Source organism: Anarhichas minor, unplaced genomic scaffold, assembly GCF_050575085.1.
Source record: "Anarhichas minor isolate MPS153535 unplaced genomic scaffold, ASM5057508v1 ptg000024l, whole genome shotgun sequence".
In the NCBI taxonomy this organism is placed as follows: domain Eukaryota; kingdom Metazoa; phylum Chordata; class Actinopteri; order Perciformes; family Anarhichadidae; genus Anarhichas; species Anarhichas minor.
The window spans coordinates 12006541-12021340 of record NW_027466470.1 but is presented as its reverse complement, the minus strand read 5'-3'; the positions used below and the strand labels follow the sequence as shown (position 1 = coordinate 12021340).

The 14800-nt window shown below is 41.2% G+C and overlaps 1 protein-coding gene across 3 annotated transcripts; it reads right to left on the bottom strand.

Annotated features, from left to right (window-relative positions):
* Positions 1-345: 345 nt before the first annotated feature.
* Positions 346-13629, bottom strand: scinlb (scinderin like b). 3 transcript variants are annotated; one of them, XM_076098087.1, is made up of 17 exons: positions 13520-13629; positions 11307-11494; positions 9873-10027; positions 7916-8077; positions 7549-7698; positions 6920-7018; positions 6259-6391; positions 5988-6076; positions 5617-5832; positions 5398-5528; positions 5099-5189; positions 3685-3855; positions 3429-3603; positions 2335-2450; positions 2126-2203; positions 1895-1955; positions 346-1180 (listed from the first exon to the last, which is right to left on the bottom strand). In XM_076098087.1, exons 2-17 carry the CDS (start codon positions 11485-11487, stop codon positions 1017-1019), a joined length of 2172 nt encoding a protein of 723 aa, XP_075954202.1. In that variant the 5' UTR covers positions 11488-11494; positions 13520-13629; the 3' UTR covers positions 346-1016. The 3 variants fall into 3 exon arrangements, with proteins under 3 accessions (XP_075954202.1, XP_075954204.1, XP_075954203.1); XM_076098089.1 differs by having other exon boundaries at positions 6929-7018; XM_076098088.1 differs by having other exon boundaries at positions 13510-13597.
* Between the last annotated feature and the right edge of the window lie 1171 nt (positions 13630-14800).

Here is a 14800-nt window from a genome sequence, read left to right as displayed (position 1 = left end):
TCTTCTCTAAGAAAGCTGTATCTGTGCAATTTACAATAAAATATGATGAACAAACAAATGAATATAGTATGTTCAAAACAAGTATGTGAACAGCTGTGAACTGAGCTTTCATGTCATATGTCGTTCATCTCGTCTTCCTACTTAGACAGATGCTGGGAACTGCAACGAGATCCCATGTTGTCTTCCCGAGAGAAGAGAGACTTAGTGAGAGCTGGCTTATAAAACCTTCTGACAGTTTCTGTACGTTTAATATAAATTATAAATGCTGGTGGAGCTGGTGGTTTAGGATTAATCTGATTCCTTTTCTCATTATAGCCCCGAAAATGATCAAATAGAAAACACAGGTTTGAAATACTTGGAGTTTTATTTAAAGCCTTCCACGTGAGCATTTCAGGATCAAGTAATAAAGACAACGGACACGCGCACATACCGCTGTACGCCTTTTAAAAATTCACAAGCACAGAATATGATTTTAAAAAAAGCAACATGCAATTTCTAGTAAGTGTACATCATTCCAGTACCAACGATAAAACACATGTAAACACCACGTAGTAATGGAGTGAACTGTTTCTGACATGCTAGTTCATTATGAAAAACAAGGCTGTTGAGACAGGCAGAAAGGAAAGCATGACGCCGTCTTCTGAAGTGAAAGAGAGCAGAGAGAAACAGAGGATATCTCCAGCTGTCTAAAATGGCTTCCTTTCCTATTTTCTTCCTTTCTATTCATATAGGCGGCTTAGATAAAGACGTGCTGCTGGATGCAACAGATCAACAAATCACTATCAATTAAAGATATTGTTGCGACAGGAAGTCATTTGACTACCGATGTGATGCATTCCTGTTTATGAAGTCCGATGTGCTGCACCGTGACCAAGGCATAGAGGCAGCCATTCAACCTGATAACAGTGATAACATTGGTTTTGGCACTTAGGGATTGGAGGTAAGATAAATGAAGTTGCATTAAGAGATGCTGGACAGCCAAGGAGTCAGACTGGTAGAAAGAGCCTTTCGTTTTATTACTGGAAACGGGCACGGATTCTGTCCAGTGGATCAGTCTCCCACATCTTGGTATCCCAGGCCTGGAACCAGCCAGTGAAAGTTGGAGGCTCTGCTCCCTGTTTGATGGTGGTGATGGGCAGTCCTCTGCGACCAGACGGGTCTGAGTCCACATAGTCTTTTGCTGCATGATAAGAAGTAGACAGAGGGATTGATAGATGGAAATACAGTCTTAGTGACAGAAAGTGAGAATATGTAATAGTCTCACAGACAACAGACTTTGAAAACAGGAAATTATCCCAAAGATGCTAAAAAGCTCCCTAGAGCTGAGGGGAACTGCAGAGTCGGGTGATCATTTTCTGTGTCACCTCTCACATTACACATTGTTGATATAAAAATATTGATCAGTGCAGCTTTAAGATGTTGTAGCTGAATATTACATAGCAGGCAAAAATATAATCATGCATGTATGTACAATAGACCTTACAAGCTCAATATTATGCTTTTTTAAAATTGTCCTCATTAATACAATGTTATATATTGTCACGGTTTCATAACTTGTGGTGGACACCAAGAAAAATGTGCCCAGGAACACAAAAAAACAGGTCGCTAACTGCCCTGTAAGTCTCTGGGATTAGTGAACATATAACATGTTTTAATGAAGATGCCTACTATCCAGGTTTGACAGACATAATACAGTAGCACACTTTTTTGTGACACCCTGAAAGGATGATTTAAGAAGGGCATGGGAAATTTTCACAACAGACTTTAAAAATTCTTGAAATACTGTAACTAAATACTATGACTCTATAGTGCTTTCTAGCAACAAGTATCTGAAACGAGACAGTATGATCTGTGTGGACGATATGTTTCTTTCTTTAGGGTTCAAGCAACAAACCTATTTTGGGAGCTCCTGTCGTTTCTTCTGTATTAGCCTCTTTGCCAACCCACAGGAAGATCTGCAGGGAAAAGAAACACATTCAACCATTCAAATAGTGCCCAGCTATGCAGAGTTTTAAGAGTATCTATGCCTTTGTGGAGTCTGTGGAGTCTGAACTCCATAAAGGCATTCCACACATTAAACATGTTTCTGCAAGCTCTAATGATGAAGACAGAGGGCTCATGTTACCTGGTCCCAGGTATCCAGGAGCATGACATCATCAATGGCCAGATCTGACTGATTGAAGTCCCCTGGTACTTCTTCAACCTGATAGACGGAGCAGAAGAAAATTCAGTCTAAATGCGTTGATAGGCTAAACCAAAATAAAGTGTTCCACATCTGGAGCATACGAGCCTCGATAACAACAACAAATTGTGCTCGTCACTCGTTTCACTCACACTAAGTCTTCCAGTTTTGTTGGAGCAGCCAAACAGACGCGGGGCGTTCACCATGTTCTGCAGACTCTTGGAGGTCTGATAATCCTTCTTGCCGCCAAGAGCAGCCCAGAAATCACCTGAGAGAGAAGACAATACAACATTTGGTGCTTTTGTTTGTTTAATCAGGAAGTGAATAACGACCTCCTTCAAAGAGTGATGCTGCTGCTCTTTGGGCCAGTCAGCTCTCAAATGCATCATCAGACCAGGACAATCAGTGACGTTTGTTTTGCAACAAAACAGAGTTGAGCTACTTTTAATCTTCAAAGTTATGTCAAAATGTGTCCAAATACTTTGATAAAGTACAACTGATTTTGATATAACTTTTGGCTTTAGTACTGCACAGCCATTAGACTAATGAGTATGATGACGCATCCTCCCTCTTTAATCATCCCAGGGCAGACAAACAAAGCAAAACACATCCCTACTAATCGTTCCAGTTTATTTTCAGGGGAGGTAAATATTACTATTTTGCAACCGGGTGAGAATAGTCACACGGCATCTATTCGGCTATTTACACCCAGCCAAGTTGAATATGTAACTTAACTTAACTTAAGCATTAGTTAGCTAGCCTTTCGAAAGATTAGTAGAATTATTATTAGTAGTAACAGAAATATTAGTATAAACATTGACAAAGTATTCATAGGGAGTAGGTTGTGGTGGATGAATGGGTGAAAATCAGGAGTTTCATCCAGGAGACCTAAGTTCATGTCATTTGAGAAGTCTAGTTTTACATTTACTTATTATTTTCAGTTTTTTAAAATAATTATTATTTTCAGTTTTCAGTCGCAGTTTGGTTAAGTTTAGACAACAACGTTTTTTGGTTGGGTTCAGGAGAAATATGCCTACAATAGTCTATGTATACACATACAGTATCTAACGTGTGTGCTTGTCTCTGCCATGCTATATACACTCAGGTGATAATAGCCACATTGGCTGTTCCGCCTGGGTGCAAATAGAATTGTTGGCCTCTGACACCTGGGTGCTAATAGCATCAGCCGAAGTAAAAACCTATTATTACACACAATAGTCTATATTGGTCTTCAGAGGACACCCACCTGGCTCACTGCCCTCGGACACATGTTTGGGACTGCCACCCAGGAAGCCCTCCACATGCTTGGCAGCCGCCATCTCCTCATCACTGGCCCCCACTCCTTTCCACACATACAAGGCACTCGGGGACTTCAGCACAAACACATCGTTGGTGTTCAGGTTGGAAGCACAGACCTCGACCTGAGAGAACACATGGAGACAGGTAAGAGGTGGAAATCGAGGATGTGACAACACGAGTCTGTGTGCTGGCAGACGGCTCACCTCCACAGCCCGGGTAGCGCGGGAAGAGCTCTGGCGGATGTTGAAGAGGCGAGTGCTGTCGGATTGTGACTGTCCACCTTTGCGTGATGTTCCTCCCAAGTGGATGATCATGGGTTTGCCCTGGAACAGACTCATCAAGTGTGGAGGCTCCTGACCCTGGGTCACTCTCACCTATGATGGGGACATTTAAAAAAAACGTCACCATGAAGAATAGTGGCTCTCATGACTATTCTAGTTCAGCCTATAGGTGATAAAGTGAAGAAAACAAATATTGTATGTCAGCATATACAGTAATCTCAACAGTCTGAATGTCTAAAGGACAATGCCCATATATTTACAAAATTAATCATTGAAAGCATTCAATACATTTTTAGTTTCTTTAATGTATGTTGACATTCATTTCTGTATGATCTGAAAATCAATTATCAGATTTGAAATTCCCATCTGCATTACTTTTTGTTGATGTACATCACAGCAAGCTAATGCAGTTAAAGTAAATACTTATTTGGAAAGTCACAACAGACTTTATGTTTACTGTGATGGATTGCACAACTTTTCATACAGAGTAATACTTAAAGAAATGCAAAAATCAATGGATCCCTGGAGTGGAATCAGGGAATAAGTACATTCAAGTTTCTCAAACACAGCAGCATGGATTACAAACGCTACCTCAGATTAAACTACATTTACTTTGAAGTAAATGGGCTAAAACATACAAAAAAAACCTGTACACTGTTATAAGGGGTCATGGGGTATATGTCGTCATAGTTGGTGAGGGATTGCCTTTCAATAATCACAAGTTTTACCTGTGTTTTGATGCCTTTAACAATCAAATAAATGAAATTATTTTTGAAGTAACTGATCCAATTTGGAGTTTAACCTTCATATCTTAGTTGGTGATGAGGCATCACTTGTTATGGCAATGAAGATGTTGTAAATACTGAAAATATTATGTGGTTAAGTATGAGAGTGCAGTAGAGTGGTATCAAAATATGAACATTACAGTGACACTGCCCTCTGCTGGTTGTTTGACTGAGATTGTTTGTCTTGATCTGCTGTAATTAATCCTCTGTAATAATTTGGTTTAATAGATTTGAGAAGCTGAACCCTTATAATCACTAAAAGTCTGTTTTTCCACAGTGCTGCTATTGTGAGGTAGCCAGACATTATGCTCTTCTGTTATAACTCATCTTTTATAGCACCCAAGAAAACAACTAAAAACAAGTTCTGCCAAGTTCCTAATTAAAAATAATTGCATTATTTATATTATTCCTTTAATACCCTTAAGTCACAGCCAAGTCTGGTATCAAGTCTTTTGTCAATTACTGGGGGTTACCATGGGACTGTACAGAATCTGAACTTGTTTTTACATGTGATGTCAAGGTGAGCGGTGGATCAGCGCACAAGCTCTCACCTGAACTGGGGATCCTCCCATTGAGTCATCGAGCTTCACTGTGAGGAACGCCGAACCTGCCAGTTCATCCTGTGTGCACTTCAGCCCCTGCCTGACACAGTAACACACACACACACACACACACACACACACACACACACACACACACACACACACACAGTCTGAATGATTTTCCTAGAGTCAGGGCAGGTCTTAGACTAGGCGTGGTGGGGAACTGTGTGTACATGCTCAACAGCAGCCTGTAGTTCCCACTGTATTACACCACATACGTGTTTGTATGGATCTTTGTTTTTACCCACCAGGTGTAAATGATGTGTTGCTCGCGGCCACTCAGTCTGTAGCTGTAGAGGATGAGGTAACAGTCTCCACCATAGAAGTGACCGTAGGAGGAGGGATCCACAGGCACCTTTTCACCCTCAACACGCCAAATCTGAAAGCCAAACCACAACCATTTTTTTCCCTACCTCACCACGCCGTTTTATCTGGGTCTTTTTTTAAGCTTTCAAACCCATTCGTACCTGGACCTTGCCCTTTCCATCATCCACCATGCCGTGCTGGGCTGCCATGGCCTTGTTGGAGTGCAGGGAGGAGGCATCGAAGGGCACCTGGTCCACTTTGGCTATGCGTCCGATGGAGTAGGCCTTAGTGGGGCCCGTGGTCTCGTCTTTGTCCTTCCAGTCGCTGAAGAACTGCTTGAACAAAGTCGTCTCAGCTCCTGCAGGAAGTACCTGGATCTGTAAGGGAAAGAGGGATTTTTAATTACCTGCATCTTTGACATGGCATTAAAAGTGTGACATTTCTTTAATAATAGAAGTTCAAAACAGTCAAATTGAAATTTATTATGTGAAAACAAGACGCTGCTTTTCTGCAAGACACATGTCAGCTTTACCTGTGTCTTATTGGAGTATCCCTTGTCTTTGATGAACTGCTGCCCCGCGGACATGGCTGCTTTACGCTCTGCCATGTTGGCCTTGGGACCTGGTTGGAGATAGATAAGACATGACATAATGAGAAGGCCATCATTTGGAAAAACATTCAACTCTTATGCTACTTCGAGAGCCAATCATGAACTACCTAATGAGTATTATTTTTCAAGTAGCATGCTTAGAAATTCTGCAGAATAATGCTCAGTTATTGAGTCTGTAAAGCTGTATAGGCACCTTTCCAAACAAAGATGTTCTTGTCCACCCCGTTGTCCAGGATGTAGCACTCCTCAGGAGACAACATGGCCTGTTTGAAGGGACTGGACGGAGCCACGGCCGACACCTTCATCGACCCAGAGGCGTCAGAGATCTACGAAGCAGAGAGACAGTGTCAGCTACCAGCTCTGCTCTCAAAGTGTACCGATAAGTGAGGACGTGTTTCCTCAACAACAGCTTCAAAACATCTTCATTTGTTCCAATATTAAAACGTAATTTTGGGAAAAAGCATATTCTTTAGGTGTAATTTGTAATTATCGAATGTAGAAGTGTAGACTCTATCATATGAGCTACAAACATATTTATTTAAGATTTACTGTCTGATGTTCAGTAACTCAAAGATCCATGGATAAATAAAGTATGCGGGCATCTTTGTAATTCAATTGGACATAATATTCAAGTTTTGATTTTCAAATTCAAATCAGTAGCACAAGATTGCAGCACAATTATTAGGCTACATTTCAAATCCTACTTTAGTTAAAGATCCCTCCGTAGTGTGGGTTATGAAATCTTATTTCCCAACCAGAAATTAAAGTCACATATATATCGAACATACACATATATAACATATATATATACACAGTACAGGGAAAAAAAGGTTTAATAATGGGCTATCACTTACATCACTCACCATGTAGAGGGCAGCCTTCTTCCTGTTGGAGGTGTCCACCTTCTCGTCATCGGCAGTACCGGGTGCAATGGTGGGTTTGGGCCCCAGAGCCTACACAACCAGAGGGATTATTATTGTTCTCCTCTTGTTCTCATAAGTATCACTTGTGCCTCAAGTTACAATTGTGGTTTTTTTTACACAGATAAAGACACGATAACCTTGACAGTGACTTTTTACATAGACTACATTCTACAGCTTTTTATCAGATTAAAAACAATTTTGATGAATTTAAAAAATGTTAAACCACCCCCCTTCTCTCTCTTTTATTAGGCCTCTCTGGAGTTTACCCTCCTCACTTGTTGTAAAGGAAGTGTTTACAATACCGCCTTGGCACAGAGTTGGCACAAGAGCAGCACATTACAAAGGACAGCATTGTGTCCACTCGTTCCCACGGTGACTAATCACTGGCCGGCCGTGAAAGCATCAATAACACTAATAGCTTCTGCTCACAAGTAATCAGCTTTGGAGGGAAATCTTCAATGTGGGGCTGAGATATACCAGGAGAGGAGAGTGTGTGTGTGTGTGTGTGTGTGTGTGTGTGTGTGTGTGTGTGTGTGTGTGTGTGTGTGTGTGTGTGTCACCTCTATGATTGCTGCCGGCTCTTCCCCCTCCTCCACCATGTGCAGTTTGGCTCTGCCATTTCTCTCATTATCTCTGATGCCGATGCCGACCTCAGCGGCCTTCAGCCTCTCGAATCGGTTACAGTCACTGCCACACCACTGATAGATGTCCTGCAGGAGAGCGACAGACAGGAAATGGACATTAAAGTTAGGAACCTTATTACACTTAGATTTCAGTGCTGATTGATTTGGTGACAACCAGGGACACAATAAGTATTAGTAATATACACCGTATATAATGTTCACCCATATATACTTACATACATACACACTTACACACACACACACACACACATACACACACTAAAACAGATCAAACCCAGCTCACCTTGCCCAGGTCAACAATGAAGCAGTCTCCCTTGTTGAAGCTGGCCCAGGACATGTCCACCTCTGTTGCTCTGATGGCCCTCCGACCCTTGATATGCAGCAGGCGCTTCACGTTCGTATCGTTGGTCACCACGTGTTGAAAACCTGAGGCCACGCCCCCTCTCTGTGACAACAAATAATAATTTAAGTGAGGTTATGTAAAGGGGAAATTTTCCTTAAAAAAAAGCCGCTTCATTTGAAACATGTACATGAACACAGTTAAAGGAAGAAAACAGCACAAATCTTACATCATGTGCACAGTTTTTAAGTTTATAACCACCAGACAAACAGTCACAAATGCCCTATTGAGAGGTCCGAGGCAGGATGTATGGACACAGATGATTTCATGAGACACTGAGATTAACGTTGAGGGGGAAATTAGTTTAACACAACACAGTAAAAACTTCTAAAGACAAAAGGCTGTAAATGATGCTGCCAAATAATGAGATTAGCGTGTACTATGAATCAAAGCTAACAAAGCCAATAAGTCTTATCAAATGGCAAAAATGAAACTGACATGATGCCTGCTTTTGCAAAGGAGGACCATGTCTGTTCTGTGCAACAGTGGTGTACCTGAAAGGCAGGATTGTCTCGTAATGTGCCATCCTTAGTGAAGCCATTAAACAAAACAGGTATTTACAAGGGATGCAAATGATTCACTGCAGATGAGCAACAGAAACTACAACAGAAAAAGCAATGGGACTGCTTTGATACGCTACACTTTTATCATGTAACACTTTAGATCTACCATTGTCACTGAATGGGAACAGATACAAGGAGGGAAGTTCTTGTTTTTAAAATGTCTGTTGAGGGCTCAGCATTTACCCACAAAGGCACAGATTCTTGTTCGCATCTGAAAAACCACAGTCACGCTGTTCATCTTTCTCAAGAGAGACACAGTAAAAAAAATGTCCCTGGTAACAATGCAGTCTCTGTTTATTTTAATGACAGGATTGTTTCCTAACAGTGGAGTTACCAAAAAGCATGAAGAGATAATGAGGTTTCATTCTGTCTGTCGCTCTTTTTCTGAAGAACACTGTGTGTCTGAACTGTGTTTCTGTACATGTGCAGAGCAGAGTTTCCATCCTCCAACTTTGCAAAAGCAGTAAACAAGACTTTGGGCTAATTATATCCAACTAGAGCCAGAAGGAGGTTCGGATGGTTTTCATGGCAATGTGAAACAGATGGCTGGTTAATTAAAAAGTGGGCCGCTTGTGTTTTTCAAAATGTCCTCCTTTAAACAGGGTGGTTGCCTCCGTTACAGTCAGTCAGTTGGGCAGGCCCACCCTGGCAGTATAGCGAACGGGAAATGTTGTGTTCCCTCTGAACTTCAGACTCATCAGCTTCACTGTTTGGCAAAGTTCACGAAATGCCGACAATCATTAAGCCCTGTAGATATAATTAGTCCTGAGACAGATTGTTTTGTCATCATAACTTTCACTGTTCATGCTGTAAGAATCTTCATTGCTCACTTTATATTTTAATAGTGAAGTTTACTGCGGACGGACAACACAAAAGAAACATTGTTTTATAGTTGACTCATTTATGCAGTCGTTAACCTAGAGCAATGGCCCCAACCCTCTTTTCTTGTAAATCTTTAATACACAGCAATGTCTATTTGTGGCCACTCGTCACGTGGTGCATATGTATTAATTGTAAGCAGTTAATTTGAATTTTACCTTCTAAAACACTTTCATTTGAGTAATTTCTAGAGGCCTAAAGAGGTTAATATGTGCAGTATTTCAAAAGAAACAAGACTTGAGACGTGCTAGCAGCTCTGTGAGGCTAAACTCACAATGACAACTCTAACACACTGATGTTTAGCAGGCATAATGTTTACCCGACCCCCCAGGTCCTCGAGAGTATTTTCACTCAGATAGCGAAACCACCAGTCCAAAGTTGTCTTTGCTGAAGCTCACCTGGTACTTGATTCCTGACTTGAAGTATCCCAGAAAGGTGTTGGATTCAGAGTTCTGCAACTCCCTGTACTGCACCGGCCCACCACCCAGGAAGTCATCCAGCTGTGTGGAAAAGATGGCCACTGCTCCACTCTCATCCTGCGAGCACGAGTCCCCTGCAGGAAAGAGACATTTATAGTCAAATCGTCTTTTACCCAGCTATTTTCATTCTCTAATTGCATCACACGGATGCTCGAGAGTCGAGTTTGTCATAAGAGCATTCGGTAAATTTTACATTAGCAGAGCAAACTGCAGCCCATACGTTTCTGCAGTGACCTTATGGGACCTCTGAGTCAGGACTTGAGGCTTTGAATCAACCACATCTGCAGCAGAGCCACTTTGTATCCTGCTATTACTGACAGATGGCCCATAACACACCTATTCCATGACTCTTCATGACTAACATTGATCCCAGACAGAGGGATTAATTATGTTCTCATGTTATTTCTACTTCAACGTCTTGCAGGCAGTAGCAATGGCGGAAGAGAACTAAAAGAGCGGTCTGTGTGCTGGCACTGGAGGAGAATTGGCAGGAAACACTACAAACATGCAGGGGCCGGTCTCTTGTGGCATACAGGGTATTCCAGAAGTGAGCAGCGTCTTTATTGAAGTCCCTGTTATTGTTATTTAACTGAAAATGTACAGAGCATTAAAAGACTTTGCCTCCAATTTAGGATTTAACGTTGTTGGTGTCTTTGTTTGCTCTGTAAAGGCCTGAACTGAACCTTCAATGAGAGCAGACGGCACAGCGAGGGAGCTGTGTGGCAGGGTAGAATTTCTCAAACTGGTGTGACTTCGAGAGAAGAAATTTTCAGCGACTCATGCAGCAGAGGATGTTTCAGTGCTGAGGTCACATGACTATTATTTTCTATAACCACTTCAAAACCACAGCTATAGTGTTGCAAGGACATGAGGAACTATGTGCTATGTGCAGGCACTGTTCGTGTATCAGCTTTTCTTTTTAAATTGTTAATGTTTTACTTTAGTTTGTGACTGACTTCAACAAGGAAGTGGTTACAGTGCTGTACTTTTACCCACTTTAAGATTCAACACTGTATTGCCATTTAAACAATAGGATTTTGAGGAAACCCTCAGCACATCATATAACAGAGAAGTGATGAAACCATAAAATTACAATTATCAAAACATAACTGGGGAGGCCAAGCAATAGCATTTTGAGAACACATTGCAGTAAAATGAGTTCTGCTACCAAATGTGTTGGTGATTATTTCTCAAAAATGCAACGCAAGACTGTTTCCTGTTTTGAAAACAGCATGACAACACCATTTTTATAAAGCAAGATAAACAGAAAGATATTAATTTCTAGTGGTTAAAGATAGGAATTATTAACATGCTGCACCATAGTCTGGTGCACACTATGTGTCCACGTCTTACCCAGCCACATGTGTATGTTGTATGAAGGGGCTGAGGTGGTGAAGAGCAGCAGGTAGGCGTCCCCGGTGAAGAAGCTGCCATGCAGGGCCTTAGGCACCGGCTTCAGGTCCAAGTTCTCGATACGCCACACCTGCAGCCCCGGCTGCTTCCCTGCAGCCACAAACTCCTTATGGGAAACCATGATGGCTCTGAGAGAAAGGTGGACATGAAGAAAGAAGGAGGAAGAGAGTAAATATGGAGATGCAAGAGGCCAGAGGGTGACGGAGAAAGACGGTGAGAGATTTTAATATTTTTGCATTGCAAAACTTGTTGCAAATGGAATTTTGTAAATCCAGACCCAACCTAAGGACACAAAGGAAGACAGAGAGATGCAGCAAACAATGAAAAGAACATACCAACAAAATGTGTGGAAGTTATCATTTTGGCATCATTGTGTGTTTCAGGAACTATATGAATCTGTAAAGATGTGGAAAACAGCTGGGAGAGACAACCCTACAGTGGTTATAAATACATGTGTTATGTTGACAGTTCGGCCTCTCACTTTGTTTGGGCGTTTGAAGGTATAGACTAAACCAAACAAACTGGTTCTTAAACCGGTTTTTAGTCATGTATTGCTGCTGCTGTCACATCAGTTATGACAGCAGCAGTTACTCACGCATTTGACGCATTACTATTACTCTTCTTCTTTAGTTTGGACATAATTTGGAGGATTAAATTGCTTTTCTACGGGTTTGGAAAATTCTCCTACTAATTGTGTCAGTAAAACCCTTGAAGTATTTTTTTTAAATACATAGCCGCAAAACATATAACAAGGTTAATTTTCATTAAAAGTCTCGTGGATCCTGTTAATTTAAAAGTATCAGAGAGAGAAGTCATAATATCTTCAATTCTGAAAATAAAGCTTATTAACACCATCAACTTGTCTGAACTGTTTTCTTTAAATAATGGAAACCAGATTGATGCAGGGACTTTGAACCATCATTAATCTGTTAATCATACATCTCATATGAGAGAGATAACCACTGCACATATCTTGTGTGTTTATAGCGGAGTAACAACTAATTGGGTAACTGCATGACAGCAGACTGCTTCAATAAAGTAATCTTGTATCACTGAACCTGGCTTTTGGAGTCGATGGACGTTTTAATTTAGCAGACATAAACTTCAGATTATGATGAGAGTGAGAGATTAAGCAGATTTACGTTTTCCCCGATTACACAAGAGCTAGATTACAAATGGGGTTGGCAGCAGCAGGATTATCAACTGTAATGACAAAACACTTGCGTCGTCCACTTCTGTAAGACTCAGATCTTACACTCCATAGGCCGCTTCATCCTATGATCCACATACTGCACTGTAACGCTACACCTGCTCATTGTGCATGGTGGGTTATTTACAGATAGATATTAAAACATCAAACCAACCACAGATAATCCAAACAGCCACGCATCATCATTATCACCTAAAGGAGTAATATTACTGTTGAGTTTGTTCAGCTGTGTGTTTAATGAGCGGCTCAGGTTTCAGGGCAGAGAGAAAACACCCAGTGGACATCCTGGAAGAGGCTGATCAGTAAATGCTGCATCATGAACAGACCTTCAGATCACTTCCATGGATGTTTACTGATGCACCATTAATGACACTGCTGTAACTAATTACTAACAACTCATTTCTCTTATTTAGGTAGGAGAAGTGCATCTTTCAAAGAATAAAAAAAAAGAACAGAAGCAATGTTGCTTTAATTTGATGTAACATTTGCTATTCGCACAATTTCTTCTTTTTTTCCCTTCTTTTTTTGTATTACATAACATCCAAACAACTGCTTCCTGCACTCCTTTCGCATTTTTGCATAAAAAGCAGGAAATAACAGAGTATTTGCCCCATAATAAGCAATGCAATAACCAGCCTGTGTTTCCATAACATATGGAATCCTTCTGATTAATCTCCCGTTTTCGCGCAGCTTTCGCTGTCTGCTGTGACTCAGAGGGGAGAAACGAACGGAGACTTTCCACATCTGGAAAATCTCTTCTGAAAATCTGCACTGAACTTGACACACACACACGAGCAAAATAAACATCATCATTGAATCATTGAGCAACGCGAGCTGTGCCGCCTCGATCTGAGGAATTCTGCACGATTCAAAAGGCTTGTCACATAAATCAAAATCAAAGTCCACAAAGTCACAAAAAAGGTGCATTCTTACGCGAACTCACAGTTTGCAAGATGAATCGCAGAGGAGAGAGGAACAGAACCGCTGGAAGAGGCTGTAGATATGGGAGTGGGCTGAGAGTGGAGCGTCTTTATGTTTTAATGGCTAGTAGAGTAGGAGGAGGAGGAGGAGGAGGAGGAGGAGGAGGAGGGAGTGCTCAGTTTGTTCATGGGTCTGTCTGGAGAGAGAACACTGATTGGTCGACAGGAGCAGCAATGATAGAGATGCTAGTGTGCACTTTCCCCCTGAAAAGTGGTATAAATTGTGTTGGCATAATCCAGGAGCACACTTAGCTTTTTTAATTTTTAGTGTTTGTGTGAACTTGGCTCTGCGCGCATTGTTGTATTTACTGTGCCGATTGTAAAGTGTTCCGATTAGGAGGGACAAAGTCCATGAAGTCATATTTCTTCATGAAACAGCAGTTGAATCAACAGTGTGTCTGTTTGTCTTCAGCTCAAAGGAAAGTGTGACTGAAACAATATTAAAAAAAACACTGCAGAAAAGGTGCCTCCCCTCATTGTCCTGGAATGCTGAAGCAACAGGATTTATATGGAAAAAATATTGGACACCACAAATACCACTAAGAGAGGACGCTAAATATTGACTCTGACGAGCAGTCCTATTGCACACAGACCAAACACGTATTTACTAGAGCTCAGCCACGTGACACCACTCTACACAGAACCTGCTGTGAAGCAAATCCCTGTTCAACCCTGAAGACACACTCACACCAGTCACACCCAGAATCCACCTACTGTAGTCTCCCTGCAGACGGTGTGTTTATTTGTACAGATTCCTTAGCTTGAGAGGTGGTGAGAAACATGGCTGTTTAAACATAAATATTATGTACAAGGATGACACACATCCTACAGAAACCAAACCATATACAGGCAGGAGCTTAATGCCACAACAGGTAATAACATGTCCAAACACAACAACTACGTTTTGTTAATGCTGATCAAAGTTTTAGTACATTTTGCAGAATTAAAAGGAAGTGGGTTTGGATAATGGACTGTTCCCACACACCATTTCAGTTTTGTGAAGCTGTAAAAAAAGATGTGACATTTCCTCATTTGTACAAAAACCATCAGGAAAGAGCTCAATGCCACAACTGTTAATAACATGTCCCAACGCAACAATTGTGGTTCAGCTATCAGCGAATTTTTCAACTAAACAGGGCAAGTTTTGTTCACAGTGGGGTAACAACGTTTGACTTGAATCCAACATGGATGAAGAACTGTTACCACACACCATTTCATCATGACAGTTTCGTGAAACTGTAAAA

What these genes read in the sequence shown, in the direction of transcription:
- scinlb (XM_076098087.1), bottom strand. Translation starts at nt 11,487, where the DNA reads ATGGTTTCCCATAAGGAGTTTGTGGCTGCAGGGAAGCAGCCGGGGCTG. An exon ending in AGCCGGCAGCAATCATAGAG is followed by an intron (nt 7,019 to 7,548) that starts GTGACACACACA and finishes CTGGTTGTGTAG; the next exon opens with GCTCTGGGGCCCAAACCCAC. An exon ending in CCCTCTACATGGTGAGTGAT is followed by an intron (nt 6,392 to 6,919) that starts GTAAGTGATAGC and finishes TCTGCTTCGTAG; the next exon opens with ATCTCTGACGCCTCTGGGTC.